The following is a 25480-nucleotide window of genomic DNA, read 5'->3' on the forward strand; positions in this document are numbered from 1 at the left end:
AACTAGCTGCTGATACAGCAATAACAATGCACACAAACGATTAGCATGTACCAGTTAGCGTCCGCACATCATCAAAAATAATCACATAAACCTGCCCAAGTATTCAACCATAATTGAAAACGCGCAAAAAACGGTATAGAAGGTGTTTTATACGGGTGTTGCTGCGAATGCTTCACAAGCAACAAATGTGCATGCCGGCTTGCAGCTGTAAACTATCCCCCCTGTCATTCTCACTTGTCTCTCGCCCACTTCTTCGTGGCTTGAATGTGCTCCTTCTCGTGTGTGCCCGTGCATTCTTCTTTGTGTGTACATGCGCTCTTCAGGCCAAGTTATGCTTCTGCAGCACACCTACGCCGTCAAGGCAGACCCGATTTACGACCCTCTGCCGTAGCCTGATGTGCACGTCCACAGAATTCTCACTAGGCGTCACGTCAACGCGTGGTGACGTGAATCAAATGGACCCCGATTGGTCCGCTCAGAATGTTGTTTCCAGTTCAGCGTGAAATCCATGTTACCATTTTCAAACATTGCTGTGCCACACGCAAAAATGGACCAAGCCGACGAGAGTATCATCGAAGAAGTCTGCAAGTACGACAACCTCTACAATTTCTCGTTAAGACATTATAAATTTCTAATTGGCAAGCAATTCGTGGAAGGAAATTGCTGAAAATATGGGGCTGGAGGTCAGCGATTGCATAAATAAATGGAAGAACCTCCGAGACAAGTTTGTGTGTGTTCGGAAGCGAATAGCCAGACGAAGCGGTGACACAGTCAGCCAAAAACTGCATTTTATGTCGTATTTTTGGTTGGTGCACTTTATCATTTATTGTGTACATGTGTTTGCTGTGAGTCTGTGACGTATTTACACTCGAAGTATATGAAGAATAAGGCACAGGTTTGGTGTCAAGAGTTGTTTTGATGTTTAATTTTCAACAACAGACAGTTCACACACTTGATACATCATTACTGTTTGAGAGTGTCTCAGTGCTTTTATGATAACGTGTTTACCATCAAGGCTTCCAACGCAGTTTGGGAAGTTCCATAGCCGCCAGAAATCTGCTAGGGCTTCCGACTGGCTGGTTGTAGGACACGGCAGAGAAATCGGACAAAACGCTGGACAACGCAGCTTGCTGGCCTCCACCCGATGCTAGAATTCGTAAACTGCCAGTCTCTGAGTGGCATCAACAGTCAGACAGACCACCTCCGCAACAGTCTTCTGCGTCATCTGCATTTGGATGATCAACATTTGTTATTCAATGTTGATGATCTGAAAATCCACATTCAAGTGCTCCATCTCCGTTGGCATTGTTGTGTAACCGGAAGAAAACTAGAGGAAGTCGACAAGAGTCCCCCAAAACCGTACAAACACAACGCTACACCCCTCTAGTGGCTTGGCGGTGAATCACAGAGCAACGCGTTCCCTTGCCGCAGAACTATCGAATGCTCATTGACACCGTAGGGTCTACATCGTCGCTACGCCGTCACCACAACGCAGAAGTATAACTTAGGCTTTACTCGCAAGCGGAACTATTATCTGCTCTATGCTTCCTGCGCCAAAATAAAAGCATGCATCACAAAAGTCAACAATATAACTTTATAATTATATATTTATAATTAAATATAAAAAAAAACGACAGGAGACAAAATGGCAGACAAGACTTTTTTTTACCTAGTTCTTGCTATGTCAGGATCCCCTCCTCCACCAGCAGCGTCGCCACCGTCTTGCAGTTCCTGACGGTGTCAGGTCCCACTTTGTTCTCATGCTGTTGCTGCTTCCCCCTGGCGCAGACTCCTCTTGCGAGTCCCGATCCGGTGTTTTGTGTTTGGACAGCGAGCTCGCATTAAGAAAGGGGACTCTGGCGACCTTAATTCAGACTTATGCAAAAACTCGGGTTACATCGCCAGCCTAGGAACAAAATTCGTTCGGAACCCAGGGACTAACTGTAATCTTATGGAAAAATCTCGCTCGACATATGACCATTTCGACTTACAAACCAGGTCCTGGAACGAATTAAATTCATATGTAGCGGTACCACTGCAGTTTACTTTTGATGGTGCTTTAAATACGCCACGTGATTGAACAGGCGACTGTAAATTATAGGACTTGCGACATGCTTGGTCATGTGACTGTATTGTTACATCTTATTGGTATAATGGTGTGGTAATTATTTTTGCGACCTCTCATTGGTGAATCTGGTAGAGCCACATAAAGAGGAAAAAAGTAACAACTTTTAGTGTAGCTCAAAGTAGTAGAGTAAGAGTAGCGTTCTTTCATAAACCTACTCATGTAGCTGTAAAAAGTACTCTTAGAAGTACATTTTTAACCAAATGTTATTCAAGTAAATGTAGCACATTACTACCCACATATGGTAATCTATGAACAATTTTAGAAAAGGTAATATTACAACAGTATTCATTTATCGATCTTTGTCATTACAGTCACATATAAATTATACCTGGGTAAACCCTGGACCGAACGCCAGTCACTGGGCACATTTACAATCTTACTTTATTGTCATAACATTATGACATATGCTTTTCCATTGTAAATTATTGTACATTTTTTGTAATATTAAACCCCTTTTGTTTAATGTGAATTTCAACTTCATTCTTATGATGATTTGCCATGATACCCAGTTCTTTGACTTATTGTGATAGTATATTTTCTTTTGAGTGCAGCCCTGTTACGCATTTGTATAGATCTCCAACCTGCTGATAACATAGTCCTTGCACTTAATTAATAGGTCGTGGCTGACTCCACCTATCATTTTTCTATGCAGGCCTATTGGAAAACCTTAAACCAGGTGCTGCAGAAGCTGAACCAGAGGTTGGCCTTCATGAGTCAGGGGGAGGAGAGCATTGTCAAGGTCTCTCTGAATGCCTCCTACATCTCTGACAAGCTCGTGGCCTTCAAGACCAAGCCCCCGCCCATCCAGAAGGACATGCTATCCATCTGCAATGACCCTTACACACTGGCACAGCAGCTGACACACGTGGAACTGGTAAGGGAACGGCAGGAGGCAGAAAGGGGGATTTCAGGAGGTTGAGGGTTGGACAGAGGTCAGGAAATGAGATGATAACGAGGATGAATGAGTAGAACTGGCTGGTGGGAGATTAAAGCAGGAAGGCCAAGGTTGGTCAAGCATTGAGCTCGTCTTATGTGCAGGGTAGGAGAGGAGTGTGGGAAGGGATGAGTGGAAAAAAAAGTGAAACGGTTGGGATTTATTGCCGCAAACTAACGCATTGGGATTCCTCCTTCGGGTGGCCCATCTCCCTTAGGGACAGCATAGGACTTCAAGGGATGCACAACATTTTAAGATAACATTTTTCCATGCGAATGCAATGGTTTATAATTGCCAATAAATGCTTAACTTTTCTATCAAGCAGCACTTTAGCCTGTTTTAGGACAATGCCCTTCAGTTATTTCAAAATAAAGTAGTTTCACAGCAGCACACTACTCATATATTAGGGCAAGAATTTGGCCTGAGGAAAAACAACAAACAAAACCGCAAATCTGGACTCCAAAAGACTTAGAAATTCTGGGCATAGGCGCCAATTAGCAATTCATGAATATGCAGGAAATTTGTAAAGTTGCCTAACAAATTTAAGATCTTTTTAAAATATAAAAAAGATACATTATTTGTTCTTTTACTGAATATTTCATTCATTTTATTACTTTGAACAGTCTTTATTGAACTTAACATTATTTCTATAGTACTTAAATACGTAATGATGGCAATTGTAATAAAGACACAAAAGACCTAAATAAGAATACAATCAACAACAATCACATATACTACAGTGGTACATCGACTCGACATGCTCAAAATGCGACGATTTACAACAGTGTCTCAATTTCATTGTTTTCCCGCAAGATGGACACGCGGCAGATTTTCTTGTGAGAGAAATCAAAATGGGTCCAAAGAGGGTCAGTGCAGGTGGTGGAAAAAGGTAACTCTTACCATTGAAATTAAGAGGGAAATGATAGAAAAATATGAGGTTGCAGTGAACTGGCTCGACAATATGGCCGGAATATATCTACGATCTCGATGATCATCAAGCACCCACCATCTCCTCCGATGTCCCTTCGCCAGTCTCTACAACTTAAGGGGACATTAAAACATTTTTTATTTACAAATTAGTATTAATTGTGTTGCATCGTCAAGGAAGTCGCCAGCTTTGTCTGGTTTTTAATCATTTATTTCAGAACTTGTGCAACACAACACAGCTATTGTCCGCCGTAGCTGTAACCAACAACGTGAAAACAGAAAGTAAAAACTTCCCACTCTCCGCACCTCTCTAACTCTCTCGTCAGTCACAAGGTGCGTTCAGGAACAGCATGCAAAACACAACCGCCACACTAAAACCCAATTTGTTACATTATTGTTGTTATTATTATTGTACTGACCAAGTCCTGTACCCTGTCAAGTACAGGAACATGGCTCGTCCAAATTTCGATTTGTATTTATTTATTGCTATGTGTAATTGCTATTTGTAATTGTACCTACAGTATTTCTGAATGATTTAACATGGGTTTTTGGGCTGTAAAACAAGCTCAACAAGACTCAAGATTGCCTCTACTTACAATGTTGAGATATCTGTTGGAAGAGCAGCTGGGTTGTTATTTTTCCAAATATTTTCAAGATAGGGATCATCTTCAGCAGCCCGCTTTGATAGTGGTTGGCATATCTGACTTACAGCTCTGAGGTTGGGGGTTCAAATCCAGGGCGGAGTTTGCACTTTCTACTAAAAGCATGCATGTTGAGGTCACTGAAGATTCTAAACCACGGGTGTCCAAACGTATGTCACTGCGGCCTGCCACCCTGTTTTTAGTTGCCTGCCTACAGCAAACTATGCAAATATTTTTGACACACAATAGTCTTAAATTCAGCCTTCACTCTGTTGCGCTTCTCAACTCTAACAAAGATGGTGCTACCGGTAGTCTTTGTAACAGTGCCTCTAGATTGTTTCCAATCAATATAGGAAACTGCGCAGAATTTCAGTACTTTTATCACATAAAAAAACAGTTTGATCAATGGAGCATTTTAGTAGTGATTTTCTCGACTTTTTTGTAGATATGTGGACGAAAATCTTCGGCAGAAAATAGCATTGCATTTTCAGTTAAAAGGCCGGAGGTTTACCACCGAAAAGTGTAAAGATCATTAGTCCTCTTGTGATGGCATAATCAAAACACGGCGAGCTAACACAACTGGCTCACAGCCAACATATCCGCGGTTCGGAAGTATTTTGAAGTATCGAAGAGAAATATCAGTTACTAAATGAAGAAAAATAAAATACTTTTGCTTCATCGCTGCTCTACGCTTATTCTGAAGTTGCTTTCCATTATGTATATTATCCCGCGTCACATCGAGTACAGTGCATTTGAACTTGTGAGGGAATAGTTTGGAGTTTATTTGTATTCTGTAGTAGTAGTATTTAAATGAATACATGTGCATTTGCTGTGGTTTCGTACAATACTTTCATAGCACGACCACGTCCTGTTTTTGCCTCTTTTTTTCCATGACTTCCACATCCCCTCTGCCAGTCGCCGTTTAATACGGCCGGGAGCGACTTTGCTCGGCTTTGTCGCCACAACAACTTGGCCCACTCACCTGGCTCTCGATCGATTCAACTTGTTACACAAGAAAACACTGAGTTTTATTTTAAGGAGTAGGAGGGATTGTAATAGCTTTGTAAAGAGCTGTACAAGTTTCGGCGAAAAAGAAATAGCTTTTTGTTGTTGTTGTGAACTACAGTTCCACACAAACGCACATTGAGATCTCATTTAGCTTAAAAATTGGAAGCGTGAGACCCATTTTTCGAGTGTCCCAAACTTGCCGTGGAGCTGCAATTTTTGATGGGGTGCACAACCTAACAGAACACCTGGCGCTCACCCTAATATGGGTGACAGCGATACATGTCTAATCCAATTTGAATCCCAGTCAAAGTAGATTGGATGACTATCACAGGTAATGGCAGCCAATGAGTTACCTGAATCCGATCCTCTGTTTAACAAATGAAAATGGAAGGATTTCAAGTTGGCCATTGCATCCTTTAATTTTTCTGGAAGCAGCCCTCGGACAACAAGTTTGGACACCCTTGCTCTAACCATTCATGTCTGAACATTTGAATGATTGTTTGTCGAATTCTGCTAAATAAAGGCAAAGAAAATTGATGGTTTGATGGATAAGATAGGGATAGAGATAGATTTAGATCCTTTTTCCTGAACACACAGATTGCGTGCACATTCCTTTCACTCAGTCAGTGTGTGTGTCTTTTTGTGGGCACATGTATGTGGAGTGGGTGGGTGTATTTGTGAAAGCATGTATACCCTTGTCTGAGTGCTGACATCACCCTACAAGTCAGTCAAGCGCCTGGGGCGGCTAACTACGCGGATAAACTGCAGTGACTGTATTAGATCTGACAGCTTCACACTCTCCCACAACCATCCACCCACATACTCCTACAAACATGCAAGAAACAAAGATCCACACACTCATACTTGGCATTACAATGATTTGTGTTTATTTCCTTGAGACACAACAACATCACGCAGAATAAAAATAATCTTACAACGGTTCTGTCGTTGGTATTAATCGATGGTGGTGTGAGCTGACAATACGTCAAATGGGTCACTAATGATACTGACAATATTATCTTAATAAATGAGAATATCGCATCCCTTTGAGCAGACATAATTCCAGTGAGTCACGTCAATACATGGTTACTTCCTCTATTGACTGACTTCCATTACTGAAATGAAATAATCATACTTTTTTGTGTGCGTGTGTGTTCTAGGAACATTTGAGTCACATTGGACCGGAGGAGTTTGTTCAAGCTTTTGTTCAAAAAGACCCCCTAGATGGAACTCGGGTATGTTTTGATAAGTCTTTATATGATGTTTTTTGTTTCACTGGGCTTTCTGAAAACAAATGCATGCACATCTAACAATAATCAAGGTTTATTCACAAAAGCTCTGAAGGTCACAAGAAGCGCTTTGTTGCTGTGTTGAACAAATAAATGTAGAATGCTGAGCTTTCTTTTGTATTTTTCTGTTGTCTCCGACAACAGCCTTCCTCCTGCTATCGATCGTGTTACTCTTGCTCGAGCCTGCTGCTCTTTGTCACTTACGCTCGTACAGGGGGGTCATCCTGTAGACAGGAAGCTAATTACCATTACAGGGATTCCCTATGGAAGCATTTCATTTGTATTTTCTTGCTTGTGTGTATATGTGTGTGTGTACATCAGCAACAGCCGTGCTTCAGTGACCAGAAGAAGAAAACTTCCAACCTGGAGGCGTATGTCAGGTGGTTCAACAGGCTGTGTTACCTGGTAGCAACGGAGATCTGCATGGTGAGTATGGATATGGGTGCGCTTATTGTGAAAATAAGGTAGTTTTTCTAGTGCTGTCAAATTTATCGCGTAAATGGGCGGTATTAAATATTTTAAATTAATCACGTTAAAATATTTGATGCCTTTAACGCATGCGCGGAATGACCCGTCCATGCATTGCCGCAGTAAGATTACAATGACGTTTTTTGCTCATTGAGAGCTAAGAGGGAGGGAAAGGCGAGTGGAAACAGGCGTTAATTGGAACGCGCCGTTTATTGGCATAAGCTTCGGCAACTCTTTCACAACAAACATAAGTACCACTTAGTGAAAGCACAACAAAAAATAATATTCCCATCTCTCTCTCGCTCTCTCTCAAAAAAAAAAATGTTTACAAAAAGAAAAGCGCTTCAATCTGTATTAACTCATTCACTCCTAGCCATTTTATCCGGAGCAAGGCCCTTCGCTCCCGGCCGTTTTACTAGATTTTGACTGATTTTGCAAGGCCCACAGAAAATTCTGTACTATTGCTATATAACATGGAACCCACCAAAAGAAAGATTAGACTCTCTTCTTTCAGCAGGAAAAAAGTAAGTTCATATCTTTTTCCATTCTTTAGAAATCAGCTTTAGAAAACAGCTTAGTTTGAGCAATTTTCCAATTTCTGATGAAAAAACAGAGAAATTGAGCTTTTTGTGAAAGCATACATTTCAAACATAACTTTGACTTTAACACAGCTATTTTTTGCTTTACATCCCAAACATCTGAATAATGTTTTCCTTTTACAAAATACATAAACAACAAGACAAATAGAGATTTTGATAACAAAGTAACAATTTATTTACACATAACTAACTGAGAGACGACGCTGTTGTCGCCGCGACAGCCGGGTAAACTTTTCACTCATCACCGCCTGTCTCATAAAGACGGAATTTTTTGAGTCTCTACGGGGTCTGCTCGGCAAGCAGCACGGACTCAACGGCATCTTCCGCTGCACTGGTGGTCCCGGTCGTTCTGCTCGGTCGTCCAGCGCCTGGCATCCCGGGCATCCTCTCGGTCGTTCTGCTCGGTCGTCCGTCGCCTGGCCTCCTTCTGCCGGCGCTTCGACCGTGTGGCCCGGCTGTTCGTTGCCGTTGAATTTGGTTGCGGGTCTTACCAAATGTGCTACTGCCCTTCAGTGGACAGTTTTATTGCTTTAAAATGGATTTTCAGCTTTGTGCTTTGGAGCTCAGTTGAATCAGAACCCAGAGATGTCTCTTATGAAAAAAAAACGTAAAAGACGTATAAATACATCTTTGGGACACTGAAACAATTAAAAATAGAACATATTTAAGTTTTTGGGGGCAAATGAGTTATTCTCACACAGTTAAACAACAATGCAAAGTGAAATGGCATTCCCAATCAAAATAGCTATGCGAAATGCACATAAAACTTACTCAGACTTTGGTCAAACTCTATTCAAACATTTCGTTTAACTCTCATTTTGCTCCACAACTACACTGGATGGCAATATTTAGTCACAATATACAAACTATCAGAGGTTGCGTATGTTGTGAAGCCAACACTCAAATGAACATAAGGTACACTGAACCCGGATACTACGGCATCAGTCGAGGAACAAAATGCACTCATTGGCTAGATCTCGAATTAATTTAAAACTCACCATTGACACCTTGTGATGTGCTGTATTTCAATCATTACCTTACGTAGTTAAAGACACTGTGGAAGAACAGCAGGGAGCCATGTGACGTCACCGCTCAGCGACGTCAGCAATGGCGAGCAATTAGTTTATTTTTTGATTGAAAATTTTACAAATTTTATTAAAACGAAAACATGAAGAGGGGCTTTTAATATAAAATTACTATAACTTGTACTAACATTTATCTTTTAAAAACTACAAGTCTTTCTATCCGTGGATCCCTTTAACAGAAAGAATGTTCATAATGTTAATGCTATCTTGTGGATTTATTGTTATAATAAACAAACACAGTACTTATGTACAGTATGTTGAATGTATATATCCGTCTTGTGTCTTATCTTTCCATTCCAACAATAATTTACAGAAAAATAGGATATACTATAGAGATGGTTTGAATTGCAATTATTTACGATTAATTAATTTTTAAGCTGTGATTAACTCGATTAAAAATCTTAATTATTTGACAGCCCTAGTTATTTTAATGAGCAGCCTTTTTGCCACACTGTCAGGTGAATGAATAGCAGAAAAATTGGTACGAATCGCGACTACCATCTAGTGGTTACTTTTTGGATACACATTTAATTTGATTTTTTTCTTTTTTTGTCTGAAAGACCAAAAGTACTTTAACATTATGGTTATGGTGTTATACTTATATAGCGCTTTAACGTATGTGTGAGTATGAAATGTGGAAGGGCCGGAGTGGGGCTCATATTCAGGCCGGGAGTTTCATGCCACTGACTGGCCCACTTTATATCATGACCTACCGTTTTGAAATATTGTAATAATAATCATGCTGTTCAGCGATTAAATTTTTTAATCACAATTAATCGCATGCTTTCGATTAGTGGCATTATTTTTAATGATATATTTTAACCTTTAAATACACCTCTTAGCACTGGAGTTGACCAATGTGCTTACATTGCATCATTCAAATTTAGGCGTCATGAGAAACAAGAAAATAGTTTTACTTTATACTTGTCAAGATTAATTAAACATGAATTTTCCCCAGATTAACTTGTACAAAGGGATGCACGGAGAAGGAGTGGTTGGGTGGGTTCCATGTGGAGTTACCGTTTTGTTTTTGGGGTACTATCTATAATTTTATCTTATACATTAGACTGACTTTTTAAAGGCTCAGAAACCTTTTGCAGGTGTTTTGAATTACACATGTGGCAACTAGCAGTGCAACGGTTTGCGGTTCAAAGCCGAACCGTACGGTTCGCCCTGTACGGTTCAATACGCCTTTATGAACCGCGCCTTTTCGGTTTTGCAATTAATGTATTCTGAACGCTTATTGACTGAATTGATCGAGCTCTGTGTGCCTGTGTGTGACGTGAAGCACCGCTGTGGAGAAATTCCCGCCCCGCAAATAAATGTCGGATCGCTGTCAAGCACCTGTGTAATAGAAGCTGAGTAACGCCCTCTCTCGCTTACGAGCGAAGTGAAAGTGAAACAAGAAAGAAAACAAATAGCTATGGCGAGCGGAGGAGTGGAGAGACCGAATTTTGAGGAAGCACCGGCTTCTTTCAAATCTGCGGTGTGGCAACATTTTGGTTTCCCCGTGGACTACAATGCGGAGGGAGAGAAAATATTGAAAAAAAACAAAATTGCAAGCATTGCTCAGTGGTTGTTCCCCATGCTAATGGCAACACTTTTATAACATGACTCCGGCACTTCAGCCGGCATCACCCACAGATATCACTTTCTCAGAGCAGGACAACCCCGAAGATGACACCAGTGAAAACACACGGCGGGCTTCGTTAATTTATTTGCAACGCTTGACCCGCGTTACATTGTTCCCTCGCGGACATATTTCCCCAACAACGTAATCCCCGACATTTATGAAATGGCACGCAAAGCCATCGAAGATGATTTTGCTAAAGCACATAGTTTCGCCCTGACCACTGATAGTTGGACGTCCCATGCTACAGAGTGCTACTACCTAACTGTGACGGTCCACTGTAATTCATACCTGTCAAATTGTACGGGCTCGTCGTAATCTGAACAAGTGAGCACTGATTTTTAAATGTGTACGCTGTACGTTACGTTCAATATCTGCAAATTTTTCATGCATTACGTTTTTTTTTTTCATCCGTTCGGATTTGGTCACCTTTTCTGCAACGAGACAATGTTCGTTAATACGTTGGTTGAATGACGCGAGAAAAGTCAGACATGGAGAGGGAAGAGTGTTTGTTGAGACGCTGTAGCAAACGCGATGTTAGGCTAGGTGGCTCCAATATTTCCTGACTGTAGCAGACAGCATACAATCTACGCCTAGATATCTCATGCATATAGAACTACATGCGAAATGACAGACTCACTAGCGTTAGTAAACAGCCACCATTTTAGAGCAGTAAACTTCTCAGAAAGGCTCTGTTGTAGTAAACCTTACAAGCGGACCTAAGCAACTTTTTATCTAAAATACTTCTAAATCGGCAAAATCTTGACTTGAGTCTACTGTACCTTTAAAGGATGAAACAGTTTTAAAATTTCACATGCCGAAAGTAGACAGAAGGGAACTAATGCAAAAACGGGAGCAATTTTATCAACTTTAACGGTTGATTCACAACATTAAATGACCTCCAAACATAGCAAAGGTTACTATGTTTTTGGGTTTGTTTGTTTTCTTTAATGAAAAAAAAAAAAAACATGAAAGGTATCTCGGAAACCTTTTACTACTGTGTGTGTATTTCAGTAGTCAGTCACTACACTAGCCAAAGAACTAAGAGGCATTTTAACAGTCGAAAATATTTACATTTCAAGTGTTTATTTCATTTTTTTAAAAGCAAAATAAAGGCAGTTTAAAAAAAAAAAAAAAAAAGCAAAACGCAAACCGAACCGAAACCGTGATCCCAAAACCGAGGTTCAAACCGAACCGTGGGCTAACTGAACCGTTGCACCCCTCGTGGCAACCGTGTACTGAAAGAGATAGTACCTTTTCTCGTAAGCACCGTCTAACGGTTTGGATTATTCTAACACACTTAATATAATCACTCAGGGAATAGTATTGTTTCTCATATTTACTATTTGACTGTATTACTCTAATACATCCAATATAAATAGCAGTGTTTAAGGAAAACAAGCAGAATATAGGGCAAAAGAGATAAACAATGCATTCTTATCATGGAAGCCCAGCGCGTTCATCATACAAATGACTGAGCAAGACTGACGCACCAGCTCTCGCAATCAGTTCTCCCGGACAGTCCAGAAAAAATGGCGGGACGCTCTGTCTCAAAACAAGGAACACTAGAGAATGCCCGATATCCAACTGATAGGACTCCAAGAGCCCCTCTGACGCTGAGGTGGCAAAATCCACAACCCTCATTGCCCTGACAACAGTAACTCCCGAATCCTCTTGTCCAATCCACAAACAGACAATAATCACAAACACACACTTCCTCCTGCCTAAGGCCCGCCCCGCAAGAGCCTTGTTCAACTAATCGTTGTCATTTTTTTCTCGGAAACCTTTTGTTGACTTCTGATATAACGAGTATATCTATATATATATATATAACTTATATAACTTGTAACGAGTTTGCCTCCTTGCCTGTGCCTCGTTTGCCTTTCTGTTTGATCACTGTCGAGCCGAATAAACTGTCAACTTGTTCTCGGTGAGCCTTCTTTAAACCTTTCAAAATTGAGTCAGTACAAAGGGTTAAGACTAAGGTGAAAGCGCGGAGTTTGACCTTCTGGCCGGATTGGCGGGGTCCCGCCAGCCCGGGCCGTTGGAGTTGCACCAGCGCAGGTCCGGCGGGTCGGCTAGCGCGATTCCCGTTGGTCTTGCTAGAAGGCCAGATTCCTTCAGTACAAAACTAAAGCTTTTCACTGTATTCAATTTTTTTTTAGATTTGTACTTGTAATAAGCTGCAAAATCTGAAGAATCAAAAAGGTTATAAGGTACTGCTTGAGATGACCCATTACATGCAAATTATCATTTTCAATTTTGTTGGCATATTATTTATGGCATTATGGAGGTAGATTTGTGTCTTTATTATTCAATCAAAAAAAAAGTTGCTTCGATCAAATAAAAAGTTGCTTCAATCAAAAGATATACTTTCAATCGAAGAAAACGTCACTTCAATCAAAAAAAAATGTGTTTGAATGCAAAAATAAATTTGAAACTCAAAAAATTATATTTAAAAACTATTTTTCTTTGATTGAATTTTATTTTTTTGATCAAAGTCAAGTTTTTTTTAATTGAAACACCATTTTTGATTGAAGTCATGTAATTTTCCGTTTGGACCACATTTTGGCTAGGACAAAACCCGTTGAAGGAGAATCTTTGTGTCAAAATGATTCAATCGAAAAAAAGTGCCTTCAAAACTTTTTCCACTTCAAAAAAAAAAAAAGTGTGTTCAAAACTTTTTCCACTTTGAAAAAAATAAGTTTAAAACTTTTTGCTTTTCAAAAAAAGTGACACTTCAATAAAAAAATATATATATATTTCAAATAAAAAATATATTAAAAAAAAAAAGTTTTTGCAAATGATTTTTTTCTTTGATTAAAAATAGTTTTTGATTAAAGCAACTTTTATTGCGATTGAATGATTTTGACACAAATGTCCTACCCCTAATATGGCTCAAACACAAAAAGGATTGCTTCAATCAAAGAAAACAGTTTGAATGAAAAATAAAGTGTTCAAATGCGAATTTCTGAGTCTCAAATATTTTTTCACATTCAAACCTTTTTTTCTACGATTGATTTAAAAAAAAATTTTGATTGAAGTGATTTTTCTTTTGAAAATATATATTTTTTTGTTTGAAGCAATTTATTTTTTGATTGAATAATAAAGACACATATGTCCTAGCCAAAATGTGGTCCAAACGGAAAATTACATGACTTCAATCAAAAATGGTGTTTCAATTAAAAAAAACTTGACTTTGATCAAAAAAATAAAATTCAATCAAAGAAAAGTAGTTTTCAAATATATTTTTTTGAGTTTCAAATTTATTTTTGCATTCAAACACATTTTTTTTTATTGAAGTGACGTTTTCTTCGATTGAAAGTATATATTTTGATTGAAGCAACTTTTTATTTGATCGAAGCAACTTTTTTTTTGATTGAATAATAAAGACACAAATCTACCTCCATATGGCATAAGATTACAAAAAAATGTGAAAGATAAAATGATTGAACTCTCCAAAATGGCTGTCTCCCAAAGCACTTATACAGTTCAAACATCTGTGCATTTGAGGGTAGTTCGCCCATTAGTCCACCTCAGAGTGTCATGTTTAGGGTTAAAATGCCAAAATTATGTTTTGCTTGAGAACGTGGCCAAAAATAGTAAGCTTCGGGCAGCCGCAACAGAAGCACGAAGTGCCTGGAGCCTCCACGCTGGAGGTTTTCTAATGCTCTAAAATATTCAAATTCTTTCATTCTACACGTTCTTTCACAGTTTACTGTATCTGTGCATTGCAGTAATAAATGACAAGAGAATAAAAAAAACAAAGTTACGTTTCCTTGTGCTTTTGCCCACCTATAGGGCGTCTCGGGTGGCCAACACGCCGGTAGGTTCATCGCTGTAATTTCATCCAAACATACTCGAAAACAACCATAATGGGTCACACCAAAAGCCGGAGGGGTTCACGCTTGTCACGCTGTCTCAATGTGCCTCATTTCGGCCATTAAAACCCAAAATTAAGTTTCACAAGGATCAAGTCAATAAAGCTGGCGGAATTGGGAGTGCGTCGCGGGCTAGTGAATTCCAAACCACGGGATGCTAGAAGGGTCATCACGTATCACGCAAAGGGGGGTTGCATTCATGCCGTTATTAACGAGTTTAACTGACAGCTTCATTAGAAATGTTTATAACGACCAGCCCAAACGTCAGGCTGGATCACCGTCCTGGTCATTTAACACTATTGTGTTTTGCAGCCTGCAAAAAAGAAACAGAGAGCCCTGGTGATAGAGTTTTTCATTGATGTGGCCAGAGAGTGTTTCAACATCGGAAACTTCAACTCACTAATGGCCATCATCTGTGAGTCCACTAATCATATACTTAGTTGAATTTAAGGCATTAATGATTTAAAGATGTCTCCTCTTCCTCAGCTGGTATGAATATGAGTCCTGTGTCGAGACTGAAGAAGACCTGGGGCAAGGCCAAGACTGCTAAATTCTTCATTTTGGAGGTAACGACTAACATGTACTGTACACTCATTAACTAAGCGACGGATACAAGCTATGATAAAAACCAAAAGTATTCTTGGTAAACTCTCGGCCTATATTAGGGCTGCAGCTATCGATTATTTAAGTGATCGATTGATCAATCAATTAGTTAGTTCGAACAATCGAGTAATCGGATTAGGATCTTTTCAGAATAGATTTTAGGACAAAGGCTTGCTAAGATTGCACTTTCGAAAGAGCATTAAATGCAAATACAAAATAAAATTTGTTTTTTCAAATAAAAATTAAAATGCCTGAGCTTAGCCTCAAACTGTAAAAAAAAAAATAATTATGAGGATCGAGGTACAACAAAAGAACAATTGGCTAAATTGCATAGCAAAAGTCCGCTAGCTTAAATGCTAGAAAAATTCTTATAAAATACTTTTTTTGTTTTTTTGTTTTTTTTTTTGCTCTTAACAAAGCGTTCAAACACATATTCCCTGCAAAAAAAACCTGCTAAATATACCTCTGAATTAAATTACGAATGCTTTGTAAAAGTGATTCAAACAAGGACCCAAACAGGACTGCTCATTGCTGCTAGCAAAAATCGACTATCCAATTTGTTGGCAACTAATTTGTTCATCAATTTTAATTGTTATAGTCGATTAGTTGTTGCAGCCTTAGTCTATGTGATGATTTGAATATGATTTGACTGTTAAAGATAACTGGACTTTCCCAAAATATAACTTCAGCTACAAACTAGACTGACCTAGACTATAGTACTGTATACTATCGAGCAGTTGACCCATACCTTAACCCCAAAATGAACAATTATAATTTCCCCAAGGATTTCAGAATATACAGTCATGTGAAAAAATGAGGACACCCCATTAAATATTCAGTTCTTTATTAAGAGATGTTCACATATCAATGTCTGAAGTCGCTTTTCTTTATATCTGGAAAAGAAAGGGATTTAATTGCAGGTAAACAACAAAAATTAACATTGTTTTACTCATCAAACCAAATATACCAACAAAAATGCATATTCTAACTGACGAAAAAGTTAGGACACCCTAATAGCTAGTGTTACCCCCTTTGGCTGAAATACCTTAGGTGATACACTTTTTGTAGCAATCTACCAGTCTTTGACATCAGTCTGAAGTTTGTCCCACTCCTCAACGCAGAACACTTTCAGCTGTGAGATGTTTGAGAGGTTTCTTGCATGTACAGCGTGTTTCAAGTGACCCCACAGAATCTCAATGGGATTACAATCTGGGCTTTGACTTGGCCATTTCAGGACTCATTTCTTCCTATACAGCTAATCCTTGGTGGATTTACTGGTATGTTTTGGGTCATTGTCATGTTGCAGGGTTCAGTTTCGCTTCAGCTTTTTTCCACAGATGATTTCCCATTTTCCTCAAGCACCCTCTGACACACAATAGAATTCATGGTGGATTCTATGATGGTGAGCTGGCCAGGTCCTGCTGTAGCAAAGCATCCCTAAACCATAACACTTGTACCTCCATGCTTCACATTTGGTATGAGTTTCTTATCCTAGAATTCTGTATTGGGTTTACACCAAACATGTCTTCTGTTCTGGCGTCCAAATAATTCAATTTTAGATTCATCTGTCCAAAGAACATTATTCCAGATGTCCTGGTCTTTGTCTACATTCACTCGGGCAAACTTCAGTCTGGCCTTCATGTTCTTCTCGGAGAACAAAGGTTTCCTCCTTGCACACTTCCAATGCAGGTTAAACTTGGGAGGTCTCTTTCTGATTGTAGAGGTATACACTTTCACATCAACAGTAGCAAGAGCCTGCTGTACGTCCCGTGATGACATTTTAGGGTTTTTGGAGACTTCTTTTAGCATCTTGCAGTCCGTCTCAGGGTGAACTTGCTTGGACGGCCAACCTGGGCATGTTGGCAGTTGTTTTGAATGTCCTCCACTTATAGACTATTTTGCGGACAGTGGAATAGCTGATTTTATATTCTTTTGAGAGTTTATGAAATCCCTTACCAGACTCATAAGTGTCTACAACCTGAAGGCCTCAGACAGCTCGTTTGATCTCACCATGGTGTTTTCTCTCACTTCAATTGTCAGGGGCGCACCAAACTAAATGTGAGGTTTAAATAAGGCAAGCCTCCTTCAAAACATTGGGTAATGATGTTCTAATCATGTGCATCTGATGTGATACACCTGTGTGTGATTTTAGCCATCTTAAGTGGGATTGACTGTGGGTGTCCTAATTTATTCCTTAGCAAAAATTGCATTTATTTAAAATTACATTTTACAGGAAGTTACAAAAAAAATGTTCAGTTTTAATTGTTTAGCTCTATTACTTGAATCACTCAAGTTTGCTAAAATTGATGCTAAATATTCAAATGACCAAATATGTTAGAAAACACACAGGCTTTCATAGGGTATCTTATTTTTTTCCGCATGACTGTAACACATGTCCTGAAATAAAGCATACCCCCCTTAAACTAGAGTATTACACAGAAAGACAACACCTTGTATGAATGACCTTCACGTGAAACGGCTGCTCAAAATATTTAAATATGCAAACTGCACGTTTCCAGACACCTTCCAATGAAGAAAACAATAAACAAAAGAAATTGACACCTCTTGTGAGCGCAGCCATTTTCTGTAACGATTGTGGCGTTAGTTTTAAGCACATTCGGATAGCACATAAACACTGATAGAACACAGGTTTAAAGAAACTAAAAAAAAAAAAAAAGAGGAAAGAAATAGGCACACAATCTTTGAAGATACTGTACCTGTTCAATCTTTTGCTGTTTTCCTTTTTTTGCCAACTTAAGACAAAGACGAAGCCGCCTTCTTGGGTTTTCCTCAATAATTCAGCCATTTCTTCAATAAGCCGTTGTCTCTCAATATCTGTGTTCATTAAACTGAAAGCCAAGCACTGTAGCGTGCTGACACTCTTTATGTCGCAATATCACGTCTGTGAAGTTATCAGAAGCAAATTTATTTTAAAAATTGTGTCAATTGTTTGTGCTACAACGGTTTTGGAGAAATTGGTAGTGATGACATCACGCACCCCCTTTCTCCGGCGGAACGGGACCACAATGGCACCATTCGTTTGTTCTACGTTGTGCTTTAAAAAGTTGCCTGTGTACTCCCATGGATTTGCAGTTACTACAGTTTTTTTTTTTAGATCACCCAGCTTCATATGCATATTCATATACAATGGATTTAATTAATCATCAACCAAAACATTGTTTGTGGTCATAATGCCATCAGTAAAAAAAATAATAAAAAGTGTAATACCTATGAAAGCATAGCAGCACAAACCACATTTTTGTACTGCACAAACGAAGGGTAACATTTCCGGGTGTTTTTGAAAAGGGAGTCCCTGGTTGGGTGGATTCTTGATGACCTAAAAAAAATATGATTTGTAATCACTCCAAACTTTTTTACAGCAAGAACTGGCACAAAGCATTGACATATTTTTTATATAAATTTGCATCTGATGGAGGGCCAACTTCACGGCGGTCGCAATATCTACGTACAAAAAGGACTATTAAAGTGATGACTTGTCAGTAAACAGTGATAAGTCTCTATATCCGCATGGGACAATGGATATTACTGACCTCATGAGTAATGGTGGGTAATCTTTCATTTGACTGGCTGAAATAATACTGGCATTTAAAATTTTTGCCACGTCAGGGAGATAAGGTCTTTTATGTTTTCCTCCACTAATACACATTAGGAAAAAATGAATTCTTTGTTTTTTCAATTCCTTCAACAATATTCTTTCCATTGGCATGCAATGATAAAGATGCTGTTTTCACCTTTAAACTTGAGTAGCCCATAATATTGGTATTATGGCCCAAAATAAACCCCTGAATAGTCGGGATCAAACTGATTAATCGATGTATCACCTTTAAGTCGATAAATTGCCGCTACACAAACTTGACAGTGTTGCACTTTTCCTTGACAGCACCAGATGGATCCTACAGGAAACTTTTACAACTATAGGACAGCCCTGAGGGGCGCCGCCCATCGCTCTCAGACGGCCAACAGCAACAGAGAAAAGGTTGGACTTCAAGTCTTCTCTCACTCTTCCTCTTTCTTGCTTCATCCTCATTTTATTTTCCTCCTCAGATTGTGATCCCCTTCTTTAGCTTGCTCATTAAAGATATTTACTTCCTGAATGAAGGATGTGCCAATCGACTTCCGAATGGCCACGTTAACTTTGAGGTAAGGTATTGTCCTTTATTGTGACCATCCAAGAAAAAAAACAAAAAACATTTTGTTTCTGAAAATAAGTTGGCATTTCTGTAGAAATTTTTGGAGTTGGGCAGGCAAGTGGGGGAATTCATCATCTGGAAGCAAGTGGAGTGTCCATTTGAGAAAGATCAAGCCATCCTACATTACCTCCACACTGCCCCTATCTTCAGTGAGGATGGTAAGTACATATTATGCCTTGTGCTTTCGCGGCTACCTTATTAGACCCACATTAATAGGTAAAATTTGATGCGAAACAACAGTATGAGATACTGTTAAATTTTAATAATCATTGACAGGTGTTTCATTAATAGTACTGATTGCAATACATCATGTCAAGAGGTCTCAATATTTTAATACTCTATTTTCCTGACTATAATTCGCCATAGACTTAATAACCTATTGACATGACACGGGAAACGGGGCCCATTTTCAAAAACTTCAAATTCAAATATTTTCAAAACCAAAGCTGCTACCAACCTAAAACCAAAACAGGCACCTACCTTAGCCATATATGAATCTCCAAGAGCAGCGGCATCAAAAAAATTCAAAGTCGTTCCCTTATAAAATCCCAATTAATTATTTTTTATATAAGTATAACACAACTTAAAATGGCTATAAAAGTCTCAGATTTGAGACTAGATGCACAAAAATCACCAAATGCAGAGATAATCACCTATATTTTCAGGATTAATACCAATATTTAACATGTTATATGTGTTTTTGACCAAAATAGCAACTTAAAAAAAAAAAAAAAAAATTTACTGCAAGTTTTCAACAGCTAATAAATCACTCAATTAAACATCAGAAACTTAATACTTGAGGAAAACATGCAGAATCAATTATAAATCATATGTAAATAAATTATTAATAAATTATGTATACAATTACATCTTATTATAAAATATAATAGCCCTTTATTATCATTATACACTATATACTACGTATATATATCAAAGTACAATGCTACTCTGTTAGCGAATGAGGCTAGCAGCCGCCTGACGTAAACAGAGCTTTTCTGGCGGAAATTCTTGTGAATAAATGCTTAAATCCTTGAATTCGTTATAAATATGGACGTAAAACATTCTCGATTCTTGGTGGAAAGCAAAGAAATCGTACAGTAAGCGTTTATTTTACGTATCTATGTTGAAGTACAGTGCTACTCTGTTAGCAAATGAGGCTAGCGGCCCTCTGACATAAACTGAGCTTTTGTGGCAAAAATTCTTGGAAATAAATGCTTAAATCCCTGAATTCTTCATAGATATGGACGTAAAACAATCTCGATTCTTGGTAAAAAGCAAAAAAACATGCAGGTAGCATTTATTTTGCATAAATATTGCCAACTATGAGGCTAGTTAGTTACGAAAATTAGCCGCCTCCATGTGTAAACAAAGAAGAATAAATGCTTCAATCACTGAATTCTTTGTAGAAATGGACGTAAAACTGTCTCGATTCTTTGTTAAAAGAGCAAAAAAAAGGGCAGTTACACATCTATTTTACGTATATTTGTCGAAGAATGACGCCAATGCTGTACCGGTTCCCATTCTCCCATTAATTTTTTTCACAACGTTTCAAAATGGTACGAAAAATATAATATTTACCTTGACTCCTCGAACAAATCACTCCTGAGACAATCCTTCCTGTTTGTATGCGGTACAGATTTCTTAGTTCTTCAAAAATCTAAGCTTGAATCCAGCTTAGACATGAGCGTGTGCAGTCTTCACCTGACTATACTAAATGAAGATCGGTCCCCTCTGATAAGGCGGGACGCAATTGAATGACGAAGTGTCACGTCAATAGGTAATGAAGTCTATGAATTCATTCGGGATTAGGGGTGTGACAATAAATCAAAAAAGTGGCATATTGCGATACTTTGTTGCTCAAAACAATATCAATGTTTCCTTCAAGAATCGATATGGCGGAAAACACCCTGGTGACTTGAAGTTCCCGTTTGAGACCCCGAATTTGGCCAAATTTCATAATTGTCCTACATGCATATGTGATACATTATTGGTAAGCTTAAAATCTCTATTTTCTGGGGAAGAAAAAAATTTAACATGAGGGCATTTTTTGGCACGTTAAAAGAAAGTCAAATCAGGTGAGTGAAAAATAGACATTTTTGAGACCTTTGAAATTAAGTTTTTCATTTAAAAAAAAAAAAAAAAGTTTTGGACACCCATCCTGGTACATAATAAGTAAAGAACACTTCAAGATGACCCCACTTTGTCAACTCAAGTCTTTGATAATCAATATGCATGCACTAAGACCTGTGGGTGGTTGTACAAAAATTACAGGAAATTAGTGTGTGAGCAAATGTAGATTTAATTAAGCCCTTCTATTTTTGTAAATAATCATGGCTAAACGGGGAGTTAGCTGTATAGTTAATAATAATTTTACTGCATAGTTTTTCATTTGGCTTGATTTTAATATGTGCAAAAATAAAACATTTACAGGGGAATTTTAGGGATTAAATCCCAATGCCATACTATTTTAATACGTGCAGTGGGCTTTTAAAATATGTTTTTCAATTATGATTAAAGAATGTGAATACGAGATACTGAGAATAAAATGCTCCATATGCATACAGGGAACATATAAATGTGAGTACATAACACTATCTATTTATCGTATTTAGCCTTGAAACCTAGGACCTAGGCTTTATGATTTAAGCATCAAATATATCTAATACAATCGATATCATCTCATAATAAGCAATCAAAATGGTAACAAGGGCCAAGAAAATAATGGACAGCATGCTAGTCAGTTAGCCTGCTGTGTCCATAATTCTTGCGCTAGCGTTCGACTGCATTGTATGTGTTTTTGTGGCTTTCTGGTAACTCGAGGTGAGAGCATTAGAGGGCGTAATTAAAGATGCCATGATTTTAACGAGTTATTATCGCGTACTTACCTTGTTTCAATCCAAAAACTCCAGGTAGGATGTATCACTGAGTGTCAAGACACAGCTGTGAATGGCCACAGATGGACTTTTTGGGGATTTTATGGGTGAAACACGGTAATATAGCAAGGGTCGCAATGCAGAAATCAGAGACATCAAGGAGTGGTCGAGATTTTCTTTTTCAAATATTTACCATTTTAAACATATTTTTTAAAATTCTGTTTGGACAGATTATTTATCATGGGGATGGCGTGGCTCATTGGTAGAGTAGTTGTCCCCCAACCCAGAGGTTGTGGGTTCGATTCCCTGCCCTGATGAACTCGCCTAAGTATCCTTGAGCAAGGTACTGAATCCCACATTGCTCCTGGTGCTGCGTCACCAGTAGGTAGATGGCAATGTAGTGTAAAGCGCTTTGAGTGCCTTGAAAGGTAGAAAAGCGCTATACAAGTATAACACCATTTACCATCATCTAAAATATTGGGGAAAATGCAACATTCATTCATTCATTTTCCATGCCGCTTTTTCCTCACGAGGGTCGCGGAGGTGCTGGAGCCTATCCCAGGTAACTACGGGCAGTAGGCGGGGGACTGGTTGCCAGCCAATCGCAGGGCACAAGGAGACATACAACCATTCATGCACACACTCATACCTACGGACAATTTAGAGTGACAATTTAGAGTGCTCAATCAGCCTACCATGCATGGTAACAAACAAACAAAAAAAAATACAATTAAGCGATAGTTATGACGTAGATAATCTTGACTTATTTACAGACACTATTTTTTTCGTTGTGACGTAATTTGTTTAAAAGTTAAAAATATGCGAGTGAATAATTTAAAAAAAATTTTTTTTTTTTAGTTTTTTTTAATGATTAAATTTGTCTGCGAGGCAGATGCATCCGTCAAAAGAACCAGATCTGGCTCGCGAGCAATAGGTTCCTGACCCGATTTAAATCAATATTTTGACATCACAGTTTAATTGCAGCAATATTATAATTCAAGTAATGACGTACTTTGGATTTAAATAGTGAGGGATATTTTAAATTGTTCAGTCTTATGTAAGTATTTTGGTTTAAGCACAAAAATGTTTCTCTCCAGGACTCTACCTTGCATCCTATGAGAGTGAGAGTCCAGAGAACCAGGTTGAAAAAGACAGGTGGAAAGCTCTCAGGTAAGTGCCAGCGAATCTTACCCTTTACTAAACACAACTAAAACTGATGATGTTTACAAAGAAACCTTTGAACATCATTCATGTATATTTTTGGGAGGAAAGGAATGACAAAATTGTCTCGGAATTCAAGTACCTTGGAGTGACACTTGATTCCATACTATCTTTTAAAAGCCATATTTAAAGTATATGTAATACTGTGAAATTCAACTTGAACAATTTTAAACAAATAACAAATAATTTAAACACATGGGGCTGCTAGAATGTTTCTACACTTGATGATTTTATCACACATTGAATGTTGCATTACATGTTGGCAACTGGCAGGTGTAAATACATGCAGTAACAGACTCACGCTACAAAAAAAATCGATAAAAGTCTTTGCCAGAAAACCAATGTCATTCCATGTTTGTAACATTTTTAAAATGTGCTATTTCTTGAGACTTTCAAAAAAAATTTAAACAGCTTGTCTAATGTATATAAGGTGTGACATGGACTCGCCCCACCTCCCATGTCGGACTTTTAAAAAAGGGCTCACAGCAGTCTCAGTACTAGGGCCTCTTCTAAATGGGACTGTGAGGTCCCAATCGGAAAAACAGCCTTCGGTCACAATTCTCTCTCTGTAAAAGCCAGTAAAATCTGGAATAGTTTACCACTTGCCATCTGGGAGTGTCCCACAATACGTGTCTTCAAAACTCGACTCAAGCAATGGTTGAAAGTGAACCAGTCCTGCAATCAGCATACCTGTCAACCCGAGGCCATTGGCAATCTTACAAATAGTGACGTATGCCCTTACAAATTGGTGACTAATCTTACAACGTCGTATATAGCGTGCAATATGAAACAAAAATAAAACTCAATTTTTAAAATAACATGAATTTATTGGTAATACTGTAACATATAACCTGGTGCAATCAAGAACAATCAATATCTTCAGCTACATCATGATTACAAAAATTTAACAGTGACTTTTGTTATAATTGTATGTAGCACTTTTGGCATGTCTTTTGATGGCTGCACTTCATGGCACTTCAGCTCACAGTTCAGTTTGACTTGAAGGTAATTCGTTAGTGTCCAATTAAAAAGGTCAATTGATGAAATTAACTGACCGATGAAAGAGTCAGGGAGCATTTCTTTTGCAAATTCTGAGAAGTGATCAACAATAGCTGCGGGCAAATTCTTTTTGGCAACAAATTGGCAGAATAAAATCTCCGCTTTTGTCTCTTTTCATTCTGCAGACTTCATCTTTATGACCAGTGTTGTTAATCTTACTTTTAAAAAGTAATTAATTACGGTTACAAATTACTTCCCCCAATAAGTTATTGAGTTAGTAACTTAGTTACCTGAATGTAACAGTAATTAGTTTCTTGACAAAGTAACTGGTTTTACCTTTCATGCCCCCCCCCCCCCCCCAAAAAAAAAAAACAGTAACCTTTGCTATGTTTGGAAGTCATTTAATGGTGTGAATCAACCGTTAAAGTTGTTAAAATTGCTCCAGTTTTTGCATTAGTTCCCTTCTGTCTACTTTCGACCAGTGAAAGTTTTAAAACTGTTTCATCATTTAAAGATATATTCAAGTCCAGATTTTGCCGATATAGGAGTATTTTAGATTAAAAGTTTCTTAGGTTTGCTACAACAGAGCCTTTCTGAGAAGTCTATTGCTTTAAAATGGCAGCTGTTTACCAACGCCGCCGAGTCTGTCATTTCGCATGTAGCTCTATATGCTTGTGATATCTAGTGTAGCATCAAGTGGGCGTAGATTGTAGGCTGTCGGCTAGAGTCAGGAAATATTGGAGCCACCTAGCCTAGCATCCGGTTTGCTACAGCGTCACGACAAACACTTTTCACTCTCCGTGTGTCTGACTTTTCTCGCGTCATTCAACCAACGTAGTAATGCATAGTAACGCACATTGTCTCGTTGCCGAAACGGTGACAAAATCCGAACGGAGAAAAAAAAAACGTAATGCACGAAAAACATACAGATTTTGAACGTACGGCGTACACATTTAAAAATCAGTGCTCACTTGTACAAATTA

General features: G+C 38.4%; 1 protein-coding gene across 4 annotated transcripts in view; it reads left to right on the forward strand.

Annotated features, from left to right (window-relative positions):
- LOC130923873 (ras-GEF domain-containing family member 1C-like) overlaps window positions 1–25480 on the forward strand; it is an 84109-nt gene that overhangs the window by 52744 nt on the left and 5885 nt on the right. For all 4 annotated transcript variants that reach the window (XM_057849971.1, XM_057849972.1, XM_057849970.1 and 1 more), the window contains 9 exons: window positions 2781–3002; window positions 6799–6873; window positions 7249–7353; window positions 14903–15005; window positions 15077–15156; window positions 19095–19190; window positions 19259–19354; window positions 19439–19562; window positions 23375–23447. In XM_057849971.1, coding sequence (XP_057705954.1) covers window positions 2781–3002; window positions 6799–6873; window positions 7249–7353; window positions 14903–15005; window positions 15077–15156; window positions 19095–19190; window positions 19259–19354; window positions 19439–19562; window positions 23375–23447 — 974 coding nt within the window. The remainder of the gene's footprint in view (window positions 1–2780; window positions 3003–6798; window positions 6874–7248; window positions 7354–14902; window positions 15006–15076; window positions 15157–19094; window positions 19191–19258; window positions 19355–19438; window positions 19563–23374; window positions 23448–25480) is intronic.

This window comes from Corythoichthys intestinalis, chromosome 11 (genome assembly GCF_030265065.1).
Source record: "Corythoichthys intestinalis isolate RoL2023-P3 chromosome 11, ASM3026506v1, whole genome shotgun sequence".
NCBI classification, from domain to species: Eukaryota; Metazoa; Chordata; class Actinopteri; order Syngnathiformes; family Syngnathidae; genus Corythoichthys; species Corythoichthys intestinalis.